Genomic DNA, 23,876 nt, shown 5'->3' with positions numbered 1-23,876 from the left:
TAACAAAGAGATGGCAGGATGGGGGACACAAAGTGGACAAGAGCTCCGCAGGACAAGATGAACGCTCTGAAGAAGTCTTGTGTCGAACGTCAACCATTTGCTGCCTGTTGGGGAACAATAGAGTGCAGTGCCCAAAGCATGCAATACTGAAGATTGTGAGTAGCCACCAGTGTGGGAGAAAAGTTGAGGCATTCTGGGAAACGAAGTCAATGGGCGATAAACACAAATTGAACGCTGAGAAAGAACGTCTAATATCCCAGTGCAAGTCTAACAAACGTTAAGGCTATGCTGCATGCTGGGAAACAGAGTCCGAATTTGCAGCCGAGGCCTAACAAACCGTGTGAAAGAGAATTCAATACATGTAGGGAAACAAAGTGTAATACCCAAAATTCACCCTGAAAAGATTGAAAGAGGAACCTTGAAGACGCTGAATCCAGAGAAACATATTCCAATGGAATTCCCAGCCCGACTACAGCGATTCCTGGGAGATAGACGGGTGATAGAGCCTAAAAAGTGCTTGCTACCAAAGTAGAGCGAGGCTTGAGGGCTTATTGTATCCTGGGAGGTGAAGCCTACCAGTGCTTGCTACCATGAAGCCTACCAGTGCTTGCTACCAAAGTAGAGCGAGGCTTGAAGGCTTATTGTATCCTGGGAGGTGAAGCCTGCCGGTGCTTGCTACCCAAGTAGAGCAAGGCTTGAGGGCTTATTGTATCCTGGGAGGTGAAGCCTATCAGTGCTTGCTACCCAAGTAGAGCGAGGCTTGAGGGCTTATTGTATCATGGGAGGTGAAGCCTACCAGTGCTTAATACAAAAGTAGAGCAAGGCCTGAGGGCTTAATGCATCCAGGGAGGTGAAGCCTGCCAGTGCTTGCTATCTAGGTAGAGCGAGACTTGAGGGCTTATTGCATCCTGGGAGGTGAATCCTACCAGTGCTAGCTACCAAAGTACAGCGAGGCTTGATGGCTTATTGTATCCTGGGAGGTGAAGTCTACCAGTGCTTGCTACCAAAGTAGAGCGAGGCTTGAGGGATTATTGTATCCTGGGAGGTAAAGCCTACCAGTGCTTGCTACCATTGTATCCTGGGAGGTGAAGCCTTCCGGTGCTTGTTACCAAAGTAGAGCGAGGCTTGAGGGTTTATTGTATCATGAGAGGTGAAGCCTACCAGTGCTTGATACAAAAGTAGAGCAAGGCCTGAGGGCTTAATGTATCCTGGGAGGTGAAGCCTGCCAGTGCTTGCTACCTAGGTAGAGCGAGACTTGAGGGCTTATTGCATCCTGGGAGGTGAATCCTACCAGTGCTAGCTACCAAAGTACAGCGAGGCTTGATGGCTTATTGTATCCTGGGAGGTGAAGTCTACCAGTGCTTGCTACCAAAGTAGAGCGAGGCTTGAGGGATTATTGTATCCTGGGAGGTAAAGCCTACCAGTGCTTGCTACCATTGTATCCTGGGAGGTGAAGCCTTCCGGTGCTTGTTACCAAAGTAGAGCGAGGCTTGAGGGTTTATTGTATCATGAGAGGTGAAGCCTACCAGTGCTTGATACAAAAGTAGAGCAAGGCCTGAGGGCTTAATGTATCCTGGGAGGTGAAGCCTGCCAGTGCTTGCTACCTAGGTAGAGCGAGACTTGAGGGCTTATTGTATCCTGGGAGATGAAGCCTATCAGTGCTTGCTACCAAAGTAGAGAGAGACTTGAGGGCTTATTGACTTGAGGGTTTATTGCATCCTGGGAGGTGAAGCCTACCAGTGCTTGCTACCAAAGTAGAGAGAGACTTGAGGACTTATTGACTTGAGGGTTTATTGTATCCTGGGAGATGAAGCCTATCAGTGCTTGCTACCAAAGTAGAGCGAGGCTTGAGGGCTTATTGACTTGAGGGTTTATTGTATCCTGGGAGATGAAGCCTATCAGTGCTTGCTACCAAAGAAGAGAGAGACTTGAGGACTTAGGGACAGTGAGCTAAAGACTTGGTTGAGACTCTCCCAGGAGCCATCCACCCAAGAACAGGTCAATGGGCCATGTTAGTGCTGGCAGAGGGACTCCCAGAACCCCCCTTGTTTTGCAAAGCAGAATAACTGTTGCTTTATAGTTCGAGGCAGAGTGAAGAACAAAATCCAATCTACCCGTCCATATGCAACCACTAATGAGATACAACATTTCTCCAGTTCCGGAAGCATCTCAAGACCTTCTTCTTTGCTTCTGCCTTCGCTCCCCCACTCGCCAGCTGATCTGTTCTGCCTCATGCACCTGGCCACCCTCTGACATTCGGGCCCAGGTACCTGCTCACCCTGCCACCCACCAGCACTGCCTCCTGGCAATCCCTTGCGCTGGGGTCTGTGTCTGTAACCCGACAGCCCCCCCCCCTTTCTTCTGCACTTTTCGGACACCTCCTGTCAGGTGCCTTAAACCTAGCCTCTAACCACTCTTGTCACTTGCTGGCTGCACTGCCATTGTTTGTTGTTTTTTATTTATTGATATTTATTTATTCATTTGCTCAGCACTTTCCACTTCTTCCCCCCTCCCATGCACTTTCCCCTTTCCCTCTCCCCTGCACTTGCGCTTTCTCAATGTCACTGGGCCTAGTAAGATCGTTGTTTAGTTCTCCCTTGTTCCCCTCCCTTGACTCGTCGCGCTCTGAAACACTTGTGTACGAGCGCGATAGAAATAAAGTATCAATATCAATAATGTTTGATGCTTGCAGACCCTAGCCCAACTGAAACATCGATTATGAGAATATTAGCTTTGAAATCTGGGGGCAGACTGAGAAAGAAGCCTGTATTTCAAACCCATGAAAAGTTCTAAGAGAAATGCAACCATGTATTCAATGTCTGGGAGAAGATGCGACGTGGAGTTCCATCATTAGTTGCAGGCCTGTGACATTCTGATAGAGAAGTACTTGTAGCAAGTTCTTGAGAGAACAAAGGGGGAGCACCACCAGTGGCCCCAAGTCTATCAGAGGATAGAAAGAGAAATCGAATGATGGATTTGCAGTGCATGTCAGAATTCCAAGATCACGACTGGCTGAAAGTGAAACTCAACCAAAAACCTGTTCACTGGAGGTGAAGGACCCCCTGTTGGTTGCAGTCGAGCTCCCTGGAGTGGGAGAGCAGAACATGAGGTCTCACCTTACCCTGGAGCCACTGGGTTGGGACTCCCAGCGACCCAAAGCCCTGAAGCAGCTGGAATCCTGTTTTGCCACCCGAGATGCCTTTGAACCGGGACGACCAGGCCTGACACCTTCAAGCTGCCCAAGCACCTGCAGTGCTGATTTTGCCACTCTACAGACACTATGAACTATGTGCTGCATTCTGAGCCATCCAGACGCTGGCGCAACCTACTGCCATGCACCACCTCTACCAACCGGCCCTCAGACTCGATCTTCATGGGTGCAACTGATTCAATTGCCGACCTCCTTGAAGACATCAAATTTGCCCTCGCAAATGCCAACTGGACCCAGCAGAAGCCAGCCGACCCCCAAGCCATGGTTCGATCCTTCGGGGCAGGTACCGTAGAACTGACTCGGCACATCCTGCCAGTGGAATTGCATCGACTCAAACCGTCTCGTCATTAGCTCGATCACAGTTAAAGCACCAAGAGGACCTTCTGGATGCTCTAGAGCCCCCAAAGACAAGAATAAAGGCACTGTGAAGAGATCCGTTGCCCCTGGTCTCCTTTGGGGGCCACAGTGGCTCTTAATGCCCCTTTTGTACCTTTTTCATCAAGAACATAACATTGAGCACTGACATTGGTGCCCAACAGGATTGCCTGAACGCCTCTGCTTGTTTATACGGAGAGCCCTTTCTCAAAAGTCTGCGTCCTCCCTCGTTTCTTTTACAGCCCGTTGATTGCATTATTATCGTTTAATGAAACTCCTCTGTTTTTAGACAACCGTGATTGGGCGTTACTTTATTTTGGAACGGTTCTGCTTTAGTTGTTTGGGTTGCGTCTGCGATCAGCTCACATCCCTCCTGGCACTGTAGCCTTCCCTTGGCTCGCGCTACCAAACAATGTACCCGTCAGGCTACGTCTGTTTCACCTTCATGATTGGGATCACTGCTGGTTTAGTAGTAGTGTGCAGCTGAGTGGGCGGTTTAGCCACTACTCACCCATGCACTCTAGCAGAGCAGTAGACATTTCCACGAAGCCGCATCTTGTAGAATCTAAACACACATAAAATCCAACCTATTCTGGGGGGGAGGGCCGGAAATCACCCAAGTTTGTAAATCATGAATCCTTAGCGCAATCATTCTATCATTCATTCAATCAGTCATTCATTCACTCAGTCGCGCCACTCTAAATCCAACCGTGGCAGGAGACACATTACCAATAAAATACCAAAATATTTTTATTTCTTCCAAAAACATTTCATGGATAAAACGGTTAACTTTGCAGCAAATTCCTGGGCCATGAATAATTGAAGATATATTATCACAATTGGCTCCGACACATCAGCCCTAACCAAGTTTTACCATTACAATAAAAATGCTGCATTCATTCTAAGTGCGGTGCTCTCTCAGCCAAAGATGACTCTGGTTTTTCAAATAACTGCTCACTTGTTTCCTGCAGTGATCCTGGGCCACCCTTCCAATGTTCTTCACCTGCATTGGAGGGCGGCCCTAGGCAATAGTAGCTAAGCAGCTACCGTGCCAGGGGCAAGCACAGGATCTAGCCATGGTGCTTCATGCCAAGCCTGGCAGCTGACCTTGGCACCTCTGCACTGTCCATTGCTATGGCTTCTGTCCAGCAGGAGCCGAATCCAGGGAGAGGAGGGCCACGCCGGTTGCACGGGGCTGTAGTGTTTGCCCAGCGGCCTCACCGGTGTGTTATCGGCAATGCTACCCAAGGACAACATGCCAGGCTTCGGCTCTTCTTTCAACCTAGCCCCCTTCCACCCACTCCATATGGCACATAAAACCCCTCATACATGTGCCAGCTTCATATCTGCCAATGTTTGTGGCCAGTCAATGGACATATTCAGAAGGGTCTAAACATGGCCCCGGCTGTGCCGTCTTGGACTTTGTAGAGCACAGGTTGAAGGATGTCCCCCGGCTTACACGCTATGGCATCAAAAACACTTTTGTTGGGCGGCACAGCCTGCAGCATCTGGTCCAGGTCCACCGGAAGTGGAGGTTGAGGGTTCTGCTGCCCAGAACTGCCCATTGACGGCATCAAGCCCCAGTAGGCCGGACCGATGTAGCTCATTGGGCTGTAGCTGTAATACGGTATGACGGGGAACGTAAAGATGGGGAACATGCTGGGCGGGGCGACAGTGTTGGGGGGCACATACTTTGTGTATGATGTTGGCAGGTCCTCCAGCAGAAGAGGGTCTTGTCTGGGCAGCTTATTGTGTTCCAGATCCCCGGCGCACTCAGAGCCGGAGCTTGATATTTCTGTTTCCATGCTTGGGCGCTTGACCGGTCGCATGTGAACATCTGGTTTGTGGTTCTGACTCCTGGATTCTCGCTCTTCATCAGTACTGGTTCCGATTGTGGAGCGCCCAGATGTGCTGAAAGGGGGAGAGAAGGTCCTTGTGTCGACTGGCGGACTGGATGCAAAATTGTAAGGGTAGGAAGGACCCCATGAGTAGCAAGTCCGCGATTCTTGGTCAGAGGCCGCCGAAGAATACCCCGACCTGCAAGGAGGTCTCAAGAATGATGTGTCCAAAGCGGGGCTGTTCATTGGATGGAAAGGATGCAGCAGAGTTCGGCCGAAGGAAACCACTTCCTGGTGATGCTTCTCAAGGGCAGAGGTTCTCTTGAGCAAGTTCTCCTTGCGTACATCCTGTAGCAGGGAGTCTATCGCAAATGAGCTATTAAGTTTGGGTCCTGGGGATCCATGTAAAACCCTCTTAGCATTCTGTGCTGCACCGCACACAGCCTCCTTCCCTTGGAGAGTTGGGGGCATCCCGCCCGCTCTACCCGCATAGGGTTGAGGCACTGCCACCGCCGAGCCATAGCTTGAGCCCTGGAGGATGAAGGGGGCGAGGTCTTGGGTGAGAATAGTCTTCTCCAGCCGGGCCACAGCGGTGTTCTGCAGTTTGAGAGAATCCAGGGGGATCTTGGTGACATCCACGGTCCAATAGTTGCCTTTGGATTGTGGTTTCCCTGGATCCTTCAGCACCTGGAAGAAATCAGGAGAGAGGTCAGTTGCGAGGGGACGGATAGAAGATCAGGGTCAGACATGCTCCCATGAGACAATGGCACTAGTGCACCACAACCATATGCACAAAGGTATCCTTCGCTTCCGTTCTGCACCTTTGCGGGTGCGCTAGTCTTCATCCTGCTTTACTGCAGCGCCTCATTGTCGCCGCCAGAGCGTGTAATGAAAAACGGTTGGCCAGCTCTGTCACTGGTGAACTTTAACCCTTTAATTTACCAAATGTAGTAGCTATCATTTGCCTGTTGGGAAAACAGACATATGCAATTGAGCCCTTTCTATAATACCTGGCCTATCTTTCACATTGGAAGGGACTGCAGCACCAGAACCATATCCTGCTCACCCAACCCGAACAGTCTACCTCTCCCACGGATTCCTATCAGAGGCCGGCTTCTGTTTAAGTAGACTCAGATTCCCAGGTACTCCTAGTGTCTAGACATGTAGATTTGGTTCCCTACACAGTGGATGTTGTAGGTAACCCCAAAAGGCAGGGTCACAACCATATTGTCTCGGGAGGATAGCTCAAGGGCAACGTGCTCGTCTTGGAAGCAAGACGACACAGAGCAACACGGGTTCGATCCCCGGGTCTGCGCTTAGAAACCTATGGGTATTAAGCGCATTATAAATAACCAATCATGTCATGTCATATAAGTCGAGAATGCTAAAAGACTGCTATCAATAATATGTACTTACTTATAACCTGCAACAAAATTACTTGCCTTCACAAAAGATACAATCTTTGTTTATAATAGCTGTGGTGTGCGCAATCTCTTATTGAATGCTATATGTGTGCTGCACTGTATTTTGCCCACTCCACTGCCAACATATGAGCTGCCCTGAGGGGCATCGCTAGGGGGGGCTATAGCCCCGGGTCTTTTGGTGGTAGCCCAGGATAGAAGCTCAGGGCCTACAACCAAAAGGCTAGCAAGCCCCAATTCCCGAGATTAGCCTAGCTCTGGATCTTTTCCAGACCTAGCAAACCCCTGGTTGCCCTTAACTCTACAGCCATGTTAGCACTAGGTGAGCGAAGGAAAAGTTGGAGGGACTCCTGCTGCCTAGCCTTATGTCATTCACTGCTAACATACACCGAAAGGGCTGGCGACGGTGCAGGAAGGCCTGACGACTGTGCAGGAAGGGCTGGCGACTGTGCAAGAAGGGCTGACGACTGTGCAGGAAGGGCTGACGACTGTGCAAGAAGGGCTGGCGACTGTGCAGGGTGAGTGAGTAAAGAGTAGATAAGAAGTCTGCAGACTGGAGAAGTCTCCCATCAAGTTGGATGCTTTCGTGCCATCTCACCCTTTTCGAAAGCCCTTTTCCAAGAAGAGTTTATTTTCCTTGCCCTAAATCATTGCTACCAAACCTTTTTAATGCAGAGCCCACCTGCTGAGTATGAATATTGTAGGTGGGTCACCCCTATATCCAAGAACTGCTTGGAATCTCTATTGAAAGCAGTCACTGGTCTCCCTTTTGAAATGACCTTGCATCTTCCAGCCCCCCCTCCCCACTCCCCGGGCATTGTCCGGGCCAGGTCCACAGTTTGAAGGCCACTGCTGTACCTTACATAACTTTCTGTGCAACCCCAATGAGGTGCATTGGGCAAAAGGCCTTTTTTGACCACCATAACCACCACCAAAACCGTTAAGATTCCAGTCCAATGTCTTACCTTTTGGAAGCAGCTGTTGGAGGACAGGTTGTGTCTGATTGAGTCCTTCCATCCCTGATAGCCTCCTCGGAAGAAAGGAAAGAGGGTGCTGATCTCCTTAAGAATCTGAAAAGTAGACAAACGAGAGTAGTTTAGAGACATGACCTGCTCGTGAGATGGGCCAGGCCTCTGGGACCAGGCCCTCTGAGCACTTCACAAAGGCACAGTGGATCCTTCACAGAACACAGAGTGGGACTGTTCAACGGCGCCAAGAGCCCTCCTTCAAAGCACTACGTGAAAACACGCCTGCACTTGCAACTATGTGATATTCCCAACCTTCCAACCCAAATCACAAAAACAGACGAGAAACAAATGGAAGCCGGCGCAGAAGGGTGTTGTGTGCTTTGTCCTGATGGAGGGTTGGCTAGGGAAGGCACTGAGCACTGAGGCAGAGTGTTGGGAGAGAAACATCTAGCTTTGTAACAGTGGTTAAGGCTCTCTGCTGACCCATTATTTACAATGGCTCCCCAAACTTCCAATGCTGCAAATAAGCTGTATTGCCCTTCCAGGGGTCTACACCGTCTCATAATGGCCCTGGAAGCCAAAGTAAACTCAAGGGCATTAACGAAGGCTCAGGGACATTACAACCTGGTGTACCCAGAAGGGGCGGGGCATACACCTATTAGTAACCCCAGGACGGGCTGCGTGCGCTGTGGCGGGCACTGCCCAAAGAGCCACCCATGGGATATTGGCTGGAAGGGTGGCACTACAGAAAGCATGGGCGGCGTGAGAGGACGAGCCGCCGACACATGAGGAGGCAGATGTTACACCGGCACAAACGCAAGCCACACATGGGGCCTGAGCGGGCCATAGAGACGGATGCGGAGACGGGGGAATCCCCAGCGGGCCTGATGAAGGCGGCAGAGCGTGGACCCGGCGAGGATTTGGACAAGGCCGAAACTCTGGACTGTCCAGGGAAAAATAGTCAAGAGTTCTGCCAATGAGCGAATGTCATGTCACTCCCGAGGGTACTAATGCTGGTTAAAACATGATACGTGGGTGTTTATGGTTTACAAGAAAAGTAAAGAAAATTGTTGTTTGTGAGTTTTAAAAGGTGAACATGTGAAATTAAAGGCATCAAAAAAATTAGTTATTTTTGGGTTGCGAACAGCGAAGCTATAGTCACTGCTATCGGGGTGTAGGCACCTCATTCTAGCCTGAGGATTTGGCGACCTTGTGTCAGAATGAGGGGCCGAGCCTCGTCTCACTGTTCTCTGGGGGGCTGTACTGTGCCGTGCCGTGCCGTTTCCATATGAGCTGCAGAACCGGGGTGTCTCCAGCTGCGCCATAGTATTTTGGGAAGAATTGGGGTCTTTTATTGGCATTGTGTAAACTGGGAGCTTAATGGGAAAGTCAAACTATGTGCAAATGTCAAGGAGCTAACTTGTAATGTCCAGCAGGAGATAACTGGGAATGTCATGCCATGGTCTGGTATATCGTGACATGAACATTTATCATGGCATACATCATGAAATGTGATATGATGTTTCAGATTATGGCATCATGTCAAATGATATAGCATGACATGACATCTTTACATGCGATGTCATAACATGACATATTGACGTATATCGTGACAGAATACAGGACATATCATGACATGATATGAATGGTTATTTATAACCCACTTAATACCCAGGGGTTTCTAAGCGCGGACCCGGGGATCGAACCCGTGTTGCTTCGTGCCATCTTGTTTCCAAGGCGAGCACGTTGCCGCTGAGCTATCCTCCTGAGACTATCATGACATACCATAACACTTCGTGACAGGACATAAACCTTCATGACAGGATGACAAGACATGTCTTAATGTAATGTAGTCTTACATGGCACTACGCGAAAGACTCCACAAAGACAGCTTCCCCCCTTCAAGCTATAAGGTTGTTCTCAACATCCAACTGACACTTTCACAAGCACCTACTCAACATGAATTTAGGTGAGGATGCATGGATTTAAAAAAATACATATTTTAATATTTATAAAACACAATCAATAATAAACATATATTTAAAAAAAACCTAAACAAAATGTACTGGTCTAAATCGTGTGTCTAAAACACCATTTCATTCTGGTATATATGCATACTGCATATATACCAGAATGAAATGGTGCTGTTTTAAATATATGTTTGTTATTGACTGTGTTTTATAAATATTAAAATATGTATTTTTTTAATCCATGCATCCTCACCTAAATTCATGTTGAGTAGGTGCTTGTGAAAGTGTCAGTTGGATGTTGAGAACAACCTTATAGCTTGAAGGGGGGAAGCTGTCTTTGTGGAGTCTTTCGCACATTGAATTTCTCAGTCCTCATCCCCACAGCCCCTAAAAAGAGGGCAATATAGCGCTTTATAGCTGACGTCTTCCACGGCACACTGGCTACCACTGTGGTGGTCTCTTGGCAGGTGGTCATAGAAGAGATGGGAGTGAGGGTTGGTGGGAGGAGAGAGATGTGGACGCGAAGCCTGTGGTGCTGGTGGGTGCAGGCCAGAAGCACCCCATCCCTGTGGGTCCAGGCAATGCCGCTTGGGTGCCTGCCAGTCCAGAAGGGGGCGAACCCTAGACCAATGAGCTGCCGGCGTTGGTGTACCAGGGCCGCTGCGCGTCTGGAGATGGTGGTGTGTGTGCGGTAATGGGTAGGGGGGCTCTCTGTGGGGGTTACTTGGGTGGTGAGGAGGCTAGCTGGCATTTGGCTTGGGGTGTAAGGTGAGAAGAGATTAAAAAGTAAGGAGGTAAGTGGGGTGACGAGTACAGAGCAGGGCTGGAGGTAAGGAACAGGACGAGGGGCTCCCCCGTGTCCTTGGATGTAGTGTCATGCTGATTGCTGGACGGTGGCAGTTCGGGGGGTGGGGGGGGCAGTTTCTCTGCTCTGCCTGCTGGGGGCCTGTGTGCGGGGGCGGGGGGGGGGGGGGCAGTGGGGACTTGAAAAGTCGTGTGCCCATGGCGGCGGGGTGAGACTGACCCTATAGAGTTTCAGCCAGGGGGCAGGCGAAGCAGGGATACAAGAGGAGTCTTCCACTCCTGGGTCCGATGTGGTGGGGGCTGGAGCGGGGTCGCCATTGCTCTGCTGGGTGCAGCGGTCTCTGTGTGTTATTGTCGCCCTGCACCAGTCCCGGGGACAGTGTGGATGCCTCGTGTCTGCTGCGGGGGAAGCGTGACATGGCGCCATGAAATGACATATCGTGACATGGCCAGTGTGTGAGAGCTAGTGCTGCCGCCGCCGGTGCGAGCGGTGCCATTGCAGCCACGTGTGATCAGTGTGCTCCTGCAATTAGCGATGCAGGTGAGGGATGGCTTAGGCCTGGCTCGAGGACACGGGCAGGGCTCCCAATGGTGCCATGCTCCAGACATATTTAGTAATTTAACTGGTGCCACGACCCGTGCACATCGGATTCCTTCTGGCGCACTACGACCCGTGCAAAGTGCACCATTGCCCCGGCGATGTGAAAACGAATGTACGTGTGTCGGGAAAACAAGTTCCCAGTGTGGGGGTAGAGAGGGGGCGTACTTCCACGGGCACCACCCAGGCGCGCTTACCCGCGGCTGGAGTCTGTCCCAGCAAACCTACCAGTTACTGGCAGGCAGTGCCCGGGGGTAAAGTCTCTACTGCTAGACCCAGGCGGGCTGCTGCCACCACGGGGCCCTGGCAGCAGAAGGGGGAGGCAGGGGCAGCTGGGAGAGGCCAGGTAAGGGCAGGCATTGGCAGGCTAAATGAACATAATGGAAACCGGATATGATGTGAGCCTAAAGGAAACTGGAATTGATGTGTAAAGTGGGCATAGCACACTAGCAAGGCTGTGCTGGCTGGCAAAAGATCAATTATACTTTCCTATGTCCCAAACGTCTTACTTTCCCAGCATAAAGAACGTCTTTCGATTCTCTCCTATGCAAGCCACACTACAGTCGCTGGGCTGGCGGGGTTTGTTTTTGCAAGACTGTGACGAGGACGAAGAGGGTTCGGAGTAATGAAGATTACCGCGCGGTACTCTGGGTGTGTCCATTTCGCAGTCAATCGCCGCTTTTAATCTGCAACGTACTCTGGCATAGCCCAAATAAGACATGACCTGCATTGGTGCCCTAATTACCCTTCCTTCTAAAACCAGGCAGCGGGAAAGCGCTGCGAATTGAGGCTCCGCCAGGCCGCCATGGAAGCACTAAATTGCCATAATGTAACGTAAGTCCGCTCTTGGATTCCTCACCGTTGACTATGCTGGATGTCGGCCGTGGGGGTTCCAGAATAAAACATCTGGAGAGACGAGGAGCCACTGGTTGCAGACAGGGTCAGTCTGGGGCATAAAATGGTCTCGGGCACCAACAAAAAAGTGGCCCACAGTTGGAAATTGCAACTCGTTCCTTGTGTGACGCTGTTTGAATAGCGCCAATGGGGGGTGGGGACTTTTTGATAACATGTGAAGCAAATTAGGCATTTTATAGAATATTTATTCAGCAACAATGGTCAAAACTGGTAGCCGCATAGTGAAGCAACTCATCACACTGGCCAAAAAAAGTGCCCCACTTTGACCCAAAAAACTGTCCCACACAAGCATTGCCCGGTTTTGGCTCGGCCGCGGGCCTATCGCTCTGTAGGCCAGTCCATGCCTGGGTGCAGACGCCCTGCATCATGTGGCATGTCCTTCCGTTCACCTCTGCCTGGCAGACTAGGGCAGGGCCCTTCACAGGCCCCACTGTAGAGCCAAGGCAGCAAGTTTAACCCATATTGTGGGGACTTTTTGAGCTCAATGGCGGGAAAACTCCGATGGGGTCAGGAAGACCCTGGACAAATCCAAGAAACGTCACGCGGCCCTGTTCATAGTAACAACACACAGAGAACAGTCCCTGCACCAGCGTGGAGAGAGAGAGAGAAAGAAGGGCAGGAGTCTTTCACGTGGGACGTGTATATATGTTTATTGTATAGGTGTGCTGGTTTAACGCAGACATAGTCGTTCGGGTCTCACCTCAGCCTCACTGTGGAAAAGTCCCCAAAGAAAATAGTTAAAAAATGAAGGCACCACTTTGAACAGTTGCGAAATAAAAGAGAAACCAGCATTTACACATAGCAAAAGAGGTTGAGATTGCTTGGGTTGTGTACAGGCATGTTCAGCCACGGTCCTCTGCCGCCCCCCGCTGTACACAGGAGGCAGTGCACTCTCAAATGTGGCCAATCAAGGGCAGCCTTTCGGTGCCTCTCTAAAGCTAAGCAGGGATTCCTTCCACGCCCCTCTCCAGTCGCTCCCACGGCCATCCATGCCATGCCCATGCGATGCGTCCTTGCACCGCACTCCCGCCAGCGCAGAAAAACACACAAGGGCACCCACGGAGCGGCATGTTTGCCATGAGCTGGCAAATTAGCCAAATCTAAAACTGTCATATTTAAATATTATACAGGCGGTGCGGCGGAGACCAAAAAGCAAACGCCCGTAGCTTTGAAGTGTAGCTGTGGTTAATGCTCCCCCCAACCCCCGATCCGACCTCCCGCTGCGCATTCGCGGAAACGAAAGGTGGAGCACGAGCCAAGTGCATTTCTAACGTAGGGTCTGGGGTGGCAGGCAGATTTCAGCAGCAGAAGGTCAACCCACCGAGCTATTTAGTGACGTACTTTATATCAAGGTAGGTATCCCGCACGCTGTATTAAAGGACTGCACTTGCACAAACCCACTCCGGCGACCCCGCCCCACCCTCCACCGTCTCCCTTCACACGTGCACACCGGTTTGATGGTGCTGCCTTGTTGTGTTTGTATTTGTCATCACCTGGCGCCTCTACAGTGTCCCGCCTCTGGGGATTGCGAATTCCCGCGAGCCCTGGGAAAATCATTCAGTAGCACGAGGAGAAGGCAACAAAAAAAATACACCAACTTGTTATTAATCAATTAAAAATCTGGGTGTAAACCCTCCAAATTATAACGAAACTGACTGCCAGCACAATAGTTCAGTTCCGGGACAGGGGAGGCTCCGCATTTCATCCTTGGGCGGCGAATGAAATCAGATTGCTACTTGCGTGTGTGCGTGCGTATGAATAGTGCGGTACAGGTTGCTTGTATGCGGGGTAAGGTTCGGGGTTTTGAAGTTCACGTCTCGCGAAAGGATGAGCAGAGAGGCATATCGGATGAGACGCATGTTTTGCAGCCTGAGCCGAGCCCGAGTATCTGAAGCTAGCGCGGTATAAGCATTCTAGATAACGACGGGGGTGGTACCCTAGACGCGTGTGAACGCACAATATTGAAAATACTGCAGACGAAGTGCGCATTCTGAAACCGGGAGAGGGGCCCTCCTAATTGGCAGAGGGACACTTCTATCTATGGCCATGCCGGGGAGAGGCCTGTCCCCCGTGGGGATGTATGGGGGGTGGGGAGTGATGCCCTTTTACCTGGCAGAGGGACAGCTTCTACCTCGGGCCATGCCGGGGACACGGGGAAAAGGCCAGTCCTCCCTTGGTGGGTATGTCGGGGACACATGGTAGAGGCCAGTCCTCCCGTGGGGATGTGTGTTCCCTTACCAAGCAGAGAGACAGCTTCTACCTCTGGCGACGCCGAAGACACGGGGAGAGGCCAGTCCTCCCGTGGGCGTGTATGTGGGGAGAGGCCAGTCGTCCCGTCTGGTTGTATATGGGGAGTGATGTCCTCTTACTTGGCAGAGGGACAGCTTCTACCTCTGGCCACGCAGAAGACACGGGGAGAGGCCAGTCCTCTCGTAGGCGTGTATGTGGGGAGAGGCCAGTCGTCCCGTCTGGTTGTATATGGGGAGTGATGTCCTCTTACTTGGCAGAGGGACAGCTTCTACCTCTGGCCACGCAGAAGACACGGGGAGAGGCCAGTCCTCTCGTGGGCGTGTATGTGGGGAGAGGCCAGTCGTCCCGTCTGGTTGTATATGGGGAGTGATGTCCTCTTACTTGGCAGAGGGACAGCTTCTACCTCTGGCCACGCAGAAGACACGGGGAGAGGCCAGTCCTCTCGTGGTCGTGTATGTGGGGAGAGGCCAGTCGTCCCGTGGGGTTGTATATGGGGAGTTATGTCCTCTTACTAGGCAGAGGGACAGCTTCTACCTCTGGCCATGCTGAAGACACGGGGAGAGGCCAGTCCTCTCGTGGTCGTGTATGTGGGGAGAGGCCAGTCGTCCCGTGGGGTTGTATATGGGGAGTTATGTCCTCTTACTAGGCAGAGGGACAGCTTCTACCTCTGGCCATGCTGAAGACACGGGGAGAGGCCAGTCCTCTCGTGGGCGTGTATGTGGGGAGAGGCCAGTCGTCCCGTCTGGTTGTATATGGGGAGTGATGTCCTCTTACTTGGCAGAGGGACAGCTTCTACCTCTGGCCACGCAGAAGACACGGGGAGAGGCCAGTCCTCTCGTAGGCGTGTATGTGGGGAGAGGCCAGTCGTCCCGTCTGGTTGTATATGGGGAGTGATGTCCTCTTACTTGGCAGAGGGACAGCTTCTACCTCTGGCCACGCAGAAGACACGGGGAGAGGCCAGTCCTCTCGTGGGCGTGTATGTGGGGAGAGGCCAGTCGTCCCGTCTGGTTGTATATGGGGAGTGATGTCCTCTTACTTGGCAGAGGGACAGCTTCTACCTCTGGCCACGCAGAAGACACGGGGAGAGGCCAGTCCTCTCGTGGTCGTGTATGTGGGGAGAGGCCAGTCGTCCCGTGGGGTTGTATATGGGGAGTTATGTCCTCTTACTAGGCAGAGGGACAGCTTCTACCTCTGGCCATGCTGAAGACACGGGGAGAGGCCAGTCCTCTCGTGGGCGTGTATGTGGGGAGAGGCTAGTCGTCCCGTGGGGTTGTATATGGGGAGTGATGTCCTCTTACTTGGCAGAGGGACAGCTTCTACCTCTGGCCATGCCGAAGACACGGGGAGAGGCCAGTCCTCCCGTGGGCGTGATGTCCTCTTACTTGGCAGAGGGACAGCTTCTACCTCTGGCCATGCCGAAGACACGGGGAGAGGCCAGTCCTCCCGTGGGCGTGATGTCCTCTTACTTGGCAGAGGGACAGCTTCTACCTCTGGCCACGTAGAAGACACGGGGAGAGGCCAGTCCTCTCGTGGGCGTGATGTCCTCTTACTTGGCAGAGGGACAGCTTCTACCTCTGGCCATGCTGAAGACACGGGGAGAGGCCAGGCCTCGCGTGGGTGCGTGTGCGGGGAGAGGGTCCACCTTACCTGGCAGAGCGTCAGCTTCTTCTCCGGGGAGTTCTGGATGACCAGAGCGATCATGGCCAGGTAGGAGTAGGGGGGCTTGGCGTAGCGGTGGTAGTTCTTCTTCCTCTTGACCCTGCTCGGCCCTTCCTTTTCCACGGCTCCTGGGCTGCACCCCACTGGTGGCAACCACTCAGGCTTCAGGGCAACCTCCCTAGCCGGTCCCACCACCGAGGCCTTGTCCATGGCGGATGTGGTGGAGTCCAGAGAGTTTCGGCGAGAGGAGGACCGGGTTCGGAGGCCTGTCCCAAGAGGGTGTCTCGGCGAGGCCTTCAGAGCACGCCGCCCCGGCACCCCACGGGCTGGCTGCGGCTGTTGCAGGAGGTCGAGGCCTGGATGGAGTGCTACTATAGTCCGGGGTCTTCAGGAGTGGTCTACTCTGGATACCTTACAGGCCTGTCTGCTGCTCCACGAAGGAGGGGCTCTCAGCCCAAGAGCTCTGGTGCTTACAGAGGACCCACGCCAGCGAGACCTCAGTGGGGGGTGCTGCCTCCTCAAGGGCACGGCCGTTTCTGGAGGCCCCCCGGGCCCAGGTACACCTGCCTCCTCTCCTGTACTGGGACTGCCTCTTGCTGTTGACCGTCACTGGCCTTTGTCATGCTGATGTGACAGGCCCACAACAACTGGGACCCCAGACTGCTGGCACCAGGGTAGTGCCTCAGCAAGGGGAGGGGGGCAGGGAAGAAAAAACAAATCAGCAGTTTTATGTTAATCTGCTTGATTTGGTGGGCGTGAGTGAGGTGGCCAGGCTGCCAGGCACTGATCCGATGAGGTGAAAATGGGGGGCGGGCGGGGGGCTCCAGGAGTCCCAAAGGCTGGGTGGTGGATTGGAAGGGGAAACTTCGAACAAAAGGGGGCGAACGCTGACCCCCACCACGTGAAAACATAACTGCCCTGATGGCTGACAATGGCGCCTGGATAAGGGGCGGCAAACCCGGCAGGTTATCCAATCCCAGGCAGGCCAGCCGGCCCTGTGTGCTCGCAACTGGCGGGGTGTCTGGAGTGGGGGTGCCACCGGACCCTGAGAGCAGATAACGACTGCCAACTGGCTCTAAGGAGGAACGGTTACGAGCCTACCAAACGAGCGCCCTTATTACCCTCCCGGCCCCTCAGTTCTCACGTGCATATCAGGCCAGCGGTGCGATGACAATTTGAAAAGAACAACATCTCACACCCGACTGATCCTGCCCCAGCCCCAGGGCGAAGAACACCACCACTTGGAATAAAGTGAAGAAACGTGTAAACGCAGGAGTGAAATCCTACAAGTAGCTGGGGGGAGGGGGGGCGGGAGGGGGGTTCGGGGAGGGGTCGCTGCTGTTGCACGGATGGGCAGGAGCATAGCGCACAACACGGAAGGAGTTCACTCTTGGCGCTTAAATAACAGGGGCGAGATTGCAGAAACGTTCCACGATTGCACAATTACACCGTGGTGGCACTAGGGCAACGCTAGTGCAAAACACATTGGGGCCATATGTTAATGTTAAAGGTATTTATATAGCGCACAGTCACCAACGGGGTTGGTCTCCAGGCGCTCATATCAGAAAACATTTGCACTGTGAGAAGTGGAATTGTATATGGTGTAAGAAAAACTGGCCCAGTAAAAAATAGCACTTTAAATGCAAAGAGTGCCCTGGTGCTAACACCTCTCCATATTAGCACTCGGGCAATATTTCTCCTGATGAAAACACGGTGAAAGTGCATATTTTTTGCACTGGGCCAATTTCCCTAGTGCTTATTCCATGAAAAAATACACTTGTCACGGTGGACAGGTTTTCCAATATGGCCCCAATGTTTTTTGCACTGGGGCAAACTTTACTCTAGTGCTAATACGGTGCAACTTTGCTCCTGTACCAGCGGGACGTTCCTGTAACCTGCCCTCCCCATCCCCCCCAGGTTTTCTTACCCAAGGCAATGTTACACGATTAATAGGCGTGAGAATATCACAATGACGAGGACGCATTGGGGTGGGGTTGGGGGGGCATTTAGAATCAGTGGCATCCATGTCCCACGTGCATCGCTACTGCAGGCAGCACGTCCCGAACCCACCGAGCTACCGAACAGGCTACAGGCACTCGTGAGCTGTATATCGGCCCCTTTATTCTAGTCCGGTTGATTAAATGGAGGTGGGGGTCAGGGGGTGATCACCGCCTTTTCCAGGAACCCATCCCCATATTTAATCAAGCCTGTGTTTCATCCACTCACTCATCCAGTCACCCTACTAAACGGAACTCTCCCAATGCGGCTTGACAACCTTTGGCTAAATTCAACCCTCACACAAACCCTTACCCCCCCTTCCAGCACATGCACAAGGGAATGCATTCAGCCCCCATAGAACTAGCAACGGTGCTCCTCGGTGTTATGTTATCTCATATTCTGCGAGGAGCCTGTGTACACACCGGACGATGGAGGTCGGAAACTACAGGGAGAGCTGACTGCAGCGGTCGGTGTCGGGGACAGGGGTCGCCGGATGGATGGAAGGCCAGAGGACTGGGAACCAAAACAGGCACTAGACCAGTGGTCTTCAAACCTTTTTGGCCTGGGCCCCTCTCTGCCCCCCCCAAAAATACCAAATGGACAGTATGTATTGCGCGCCGTCACAGCACCCTACTCCCAGTATAGTCCCTGGGCTTCCCACCTGCTCCCATCAGTGGCTGGGCTCCCTCATCCCACTCCTACCTAGTCCCTGGGCTCTCCCCACCTCATCACACACCCTGGGCTCTGCCCACCCTGCTCCCACCTCTATCCCATGGTTCCTGCCCATCCTGCTTCCACCACAGTCCCTGGACTCCCCCCACCCCATTCCCAACACAGCCCGAGGACCAGTGGCGGCTGGTGAATTTTTGAAGTGGAGGGGCATAACTATTTCCCCCAAAAATGCCTAAGCGACTGAGCCCAGTGAGGGACACTGAACCAATCAAGGGAGGTTCGGGGGGGCTGGTACCCCCCCGGTGAATTTTTTTTTAAAAATAACGGGTTAAAATCTTGCATTGCAGAGCATACTTAAAAAAAATGGGGGAATAGCCAAACAGTTTGCAATTGGTGCTGGGGGGTCCTAGGGGCACGTTTGACATGTATGATAGATGTCCAGTAAAAAGATACCATCCCTGTCCCCTGGGCCCCACTGGGCCTAACACAATCAACATGATTATGTGTGTATGCAAGGTATTGGGGTGCCAAGGGGGAAAGCATGGTATTTTTTACTGGACGTCTATGATAGAAATCCAGTAAAAAAATACCATCCCTGTCCCCTGGGCTCCACAGCGCTTCAGAAGGAGAGCTGATTTTGGCATGTGGGTAGGAGGATTGTGCAACAAAGGCATTTAGGCATTTTTAAAATGCTTTTGTTGTACAACCCTCCTTCCCCCCTCTATCCACCACTTGCCAAAATCAGCTCAATGGACCAAAACAAACTAACACACACACACACACATTCATACAGCAATCACTCTATAATTCACATGAGCATCCATCACCATACAATTACTCATAACACAAGCATACACGCATCCATACACATGTTTAAATAAAAAAAAACGTAAACGTACCTTCTGCACTGGCCTGCGTGTGGGTGCTGAAATGCCCTGCTCCAGGCTGCTCTGTCCATATGTGCGAGGAGGCGCAGGAGCTCTGCCTCGCACATACAGACATGCAGTGTCCCAGCCAACATTTCCAATGAGCTATGCAATGCTGGTGAAGCAAAACCCCCCAGCCTTGCATGGCTCAGTGAGCATGTGCGGCTGGGGAACTGAACTGTCAAAGGGAAATAAAGTTTCCCTTTGACAGTTCAGCCAGCCCAGGAGCACTCCCTCAGCTGGAAAAAGCAGCTGAGGGAGTGCTCATTGTTTCACTGGGCTGGCTCCTCCATAATGGGTGAGGGGGCCAGTGGATGGGCGCTCCCTCACCATTATTGAGGAGCCGCCAGGCTCAGACTGGCCTACAGGGCAACAGGGCAATGCCTGTACCAAAAATGCTAGTGTGGGCCAGTCAAAATGGGCCACCTTTTTGGCCAGTGTTGGCAAGTATGATAAGTTACTTCACTATGGAGTAAGTAATTTTGACCATTGTTGCTGGATAAATATTCTTTAAATATCACAATTTACTTCCATTTTAACACAAAGCACCCCCTTGGGTACTATTCAAACAGTCTGTGACTAAAGGAATGAATGTCCATTTACAACTGCAGGCCACTTTTTCATTGATGCCTGAGATAGTTTCATGCTTCAGCCCGAATATGTGAGCCGCCCCTACCCTTTTTTTTACATTTCCTTCTGGGCTCTCACGGCCCTCCCAAGGAAGCGGCCCCATGTGGGGGTGCACCCCACAGTTTGAATACCGCTGCACTAGAAATATTTTCTAAGTGGCCCCGTAGTACACATTTTCAGATAGCTGAACCCTTTTCTCATGAGAAAATGTGGAAATACCACATAAAAGAGGCGCAGGCGCCTGGGAAAAGTCCAGAGTTCCCTATAGGCTAGTCCACATGTGGCCAGAGGTGCAGAGGCCTACTGGGAAATCTCCAGAGTTCCCCATAGGCCAGTCCACCCTTGGTCAGAGGTGCAGAGGCCTACTTGGAAATCTCCAGAGTTCCCTATAGGCCAGTCCACCCGTGGCCAGAGGTGCAGAGGCCTACTGGAAAATCTCCAGAGTTCCCTATTTGCCAGTCCACACGTGGCCAGAGGTGCAGAGGCCTCCCGGGAAATGTCCAGAGTTCCCTGTAGGCCAGTCCACCTGTGGCCAGAGGTGCTTTGAACCGGAAGAAACATTTGACATAATGTAAGCAAGCAAATGCTGAAGGGCGCAGTTACCAGTCCAATGTGAAGGCAGCAAGTTATGGATGCGTAGTGGCCTGGAGATGTGCTGCACAGGAGTGGTGGCTATGAGTTGTGGGGTCTTTTAAGCAGATAACCATAAGGACATTCCCTCTGGGAGGCGCTCAGGTCATGCACTGGCTCATTAAGTCATTTGCCTTCAGCATAGAGGCTCCTGTATCCATTGGACAGGGCCATATGTGTCTGCTCATCACAGGGGCACATGTATGCACTGTAATGGCCCATTATTATTATTATCATATTAATATTATGGTATTTCTGGAGCGCAGACCTAGCACTGAGAAGCAACGGAGCGCTTTACAGAGGTATACAACAATACAGATACACAATGGAGCGCTTTTCAGAGATAACAACAGAGCATATATACAGCAGGGGAAGGATACTGAGGGACAAACAGGATGGGTACAGCTGTACTGGGTGCCGTGGAGCAGAGGGGCGGGCAGCGTCTAGTGTGTCAGGTGTCATGGGTGGGGGGGCGACGTGAAGGCCCAGGTGTGGAGGAGGAGAGACTCGTGAAAGAGGTGGGTATTGTTTTTTTTTCTGAATTGTGGGTGTGTGAGGGCGAGTCTGATGCTGATGGGGAGGAGGTTCCATAGTCTTAGGGCGCAGGCAGAGAAGGCTTGTTTTCTTGTCCTTTTACTTTTTGCAGTGGCAGATTCCAAGTCTGCACGTGTCCTGGCTTCTGGTGGTGCACTGTCCGCCGGAGATGCTGAGTTTCTCTGTCAGGTAGCTGGGTGACTTGAGGGCGATTGCCTTATGGATGATGCAGAAAGACTTGAAGCCGATTCATGCGTGCAGTGGGAGCCAGTGAAGGTCGGTGAGGGCCAGAGGGATGTGGTCGTATCTTCATCGACCATTGATGAGGTGTGTGACCACGTGTTGGACACTTTTCAGGGGCACATGGGATAACAACGGGAGGCGTCCTCAGGGGGGGCATTACCCCATCCAGGTGGGATAGGACCAGTACTTGAACGGTGGATCTAAAGCTGTCCGTAGGGAGATGGTCTTGACTTTCCACAGGAGGGAGAACTGATACCAAGCTGTCTGAGTTTTCTTCACTATGTGTGTCTTGAAGGAGAGGTGTTTGTCGATGTGGAACCTGAGGGCCTCGACACAGGAGGTGAGCTTGGGTGTGAAGCCCTCAAAGTTAATGGTTGATAGCCAGGTCTGCATATCTGAGTGTTCGTTGTTGTTAGTGAGTAGCAGGACTTCAGTCTTGGAGGGGTTGATTTTCAAGTATGCACTGGACATCCAAGACTGGATCAGCGAGAGGTAGGTTTTGAGCCTGTGTATGTCCTTGATGGAGTTGATCTTGAGGTATAGTGGTTTGTCGTCAGTGTGTTGGTGGATGTGGATGTTGTGTGTGGCTAGGAGGGCTCCCAGCAGCTCCATGTATACATTGCAGATCACTGGGGAGAGGATGGAAGCCTGCAGGACTGCACAGGTGACGGGTAGCTTTGGCAATCCTGAGGAGTCCATCTGAAAAAATGGGCCTAGCAATGCGTTGTACAGGCCCATTCAGCCACTGTGCAGATCTGTTCCTTCATTTTACAGACTCAATCATATTTTCACAATATAATTCCATTTATTCAAAATACATTCCCAGCTATTCCGTAACTGTACACGGAAATGTGTGTCTTCCAATGCAGGGCCATTTATTTACCATGCAGGTTCTTTATTCCATTTGCCGTCCAAGCCCATGCATTCATTCACAGGTCCATGCATTCATTCCTGAGCACGTACATTCATTCTAAGGCCCATATATTCATTCCCAGGCCCGTGCATTAATTCCAATGCCTGGTCATTAATTTAAAGTTTAAAGACCCACGCATTTATTCCGAGGCACGCACATTCATTCCTAGGCCTGTGCATTTATTCCAAGGTCCATGCATTCACTCCAAGGCCCTGGCATTCATTTCCTGGCCCATGCATTTATTCCTAGGCGCGTGCATTCATCCCCAGTCCCATGCATTCATCCCCAGTCCCATGCATTCATCCCCAGTCCCATGCATTAATTCTAAGGCGCGTGCATTTATTCCCATGCAAGCAAATTCATTCTTAGGCCCATGCATTCAGCCCCAGGCCCATGTACTAGTTCAAAGACCCATTCATTCATCCCCAGTCCCATGCATTCATCCCCAGTCCCATGCATTCATCCCCAGTCCCATGCATTCATTCTCAGGCCCGTTCATTCATCCTCAGGACCGGGCATTCATTCCCAGGCCCGTGCATTCATTCTCAGGCCCGTTCATTCATCCTCAGGACCGGGCATTCATTCCCTGGCCCGCGCATTCATTCTCAGGCACGTTCATTCATCCTCAGGCTCGTTCATTCATCCTCAGGCCCGTGCATTCATTCTCAGGCACGTTCATTCATCCTCAGGCACGTTCATTCATCCTCAGGCCCGTGCATTCATTCTCAGGCACGTTCATTCATCCTCAGGACCGGGCATTCATTCCCAGGCCCGTTCATTCATCCTCAGGACCGGGCATTCATTCCCAGGCCCGTGCATTCATTCTCAGGCACGTTCATTCATCCTCAGGCTCGTTCATTCATCCTCAGGCCCGTGCATTCATTCTCAGGCACGTTCATTCATCCTCAGGCCCGTGCATTCATTCTCAGGCACGTTCATTCATCCTCAGGACCGGGCATTCATTCCCAGGCCCGTTCATTCATCCTCAGGACCGGGCATTCATTCTCAGGCCCGTGCATTCATCCTCAGGACCGGGCATTCATTCCCAGGCCCGTGCATTCATTCTCAGGCACGTTCATTCATTCCCAGGCCCGTTCATTCATCCTCAGGACCGGGCATTAATTCCCAGGCCCGTGCATTCATTCTCAGGCCCGGGCATTCATCCCCAGGCCCGTGCATTCATTCTCAGGCCCGTGCATTCATTCTAAGGCCCGTGCATTCATCCCCAGGCCCTTCCATTCATCCCCAGGCCCATGCATTAATTCCAAGGTGCAGGCATTAATTCCCAGTCATCCCCAGGCCCATGCATTAATTCCAAGGT

The 23,876-nt window shown here is 51.9% G+C and overlaps 1 protein-coding gene across 1 annotated transcript; it reads right to left on the bottom strand.

The window, feature by feature from the left end:
• Positions 1–4,411: 4,411 nt before the first annotated feature.
• Positions 4,412–16,219, bottom strand: LOC138498382 (forkhead box protein H1-like). The gene is made up of 3 exons (XM_069622158.1): positions 15,998–16,219; positions 7,811–7,915; positions 4,412–6,111 (listed from the first exon to the last, which is right to left on the bottom strand). The coding sequence occupies exons 1-3, from the start codon at positions 16,217–16,219 to the stop codon at positions 4,966–4,968; spliced, it is 1,473 nt and encodes a 490-aa protein (XP_069478259.1). The 3' UTR covers positions 4,412–4,965.
• Between the last annotated feature and the right edge of the window lie 7,657 nt (positions 16,220–23,876).

Source organism: Ambystoma mexicanum, chromosome 5q (genome assembly GCF_040938575.1).
Source record: "Ambystoma mexicanum isolate Mex_15411 chromosome 5q, UKY_AmexF1_1, whole genome shotgun sequence".
Classification (NCBI taxonomy): domain Eukaryota; kingdom Metazoa; phylum Chordata; class Amphibia; order Caudata; family Ambystomatidae; genus Ambystoma; species Ambystoma mexicanum.
This window is presented reverse-complemented; position numbering and strand designations above follow the sequence as displayed.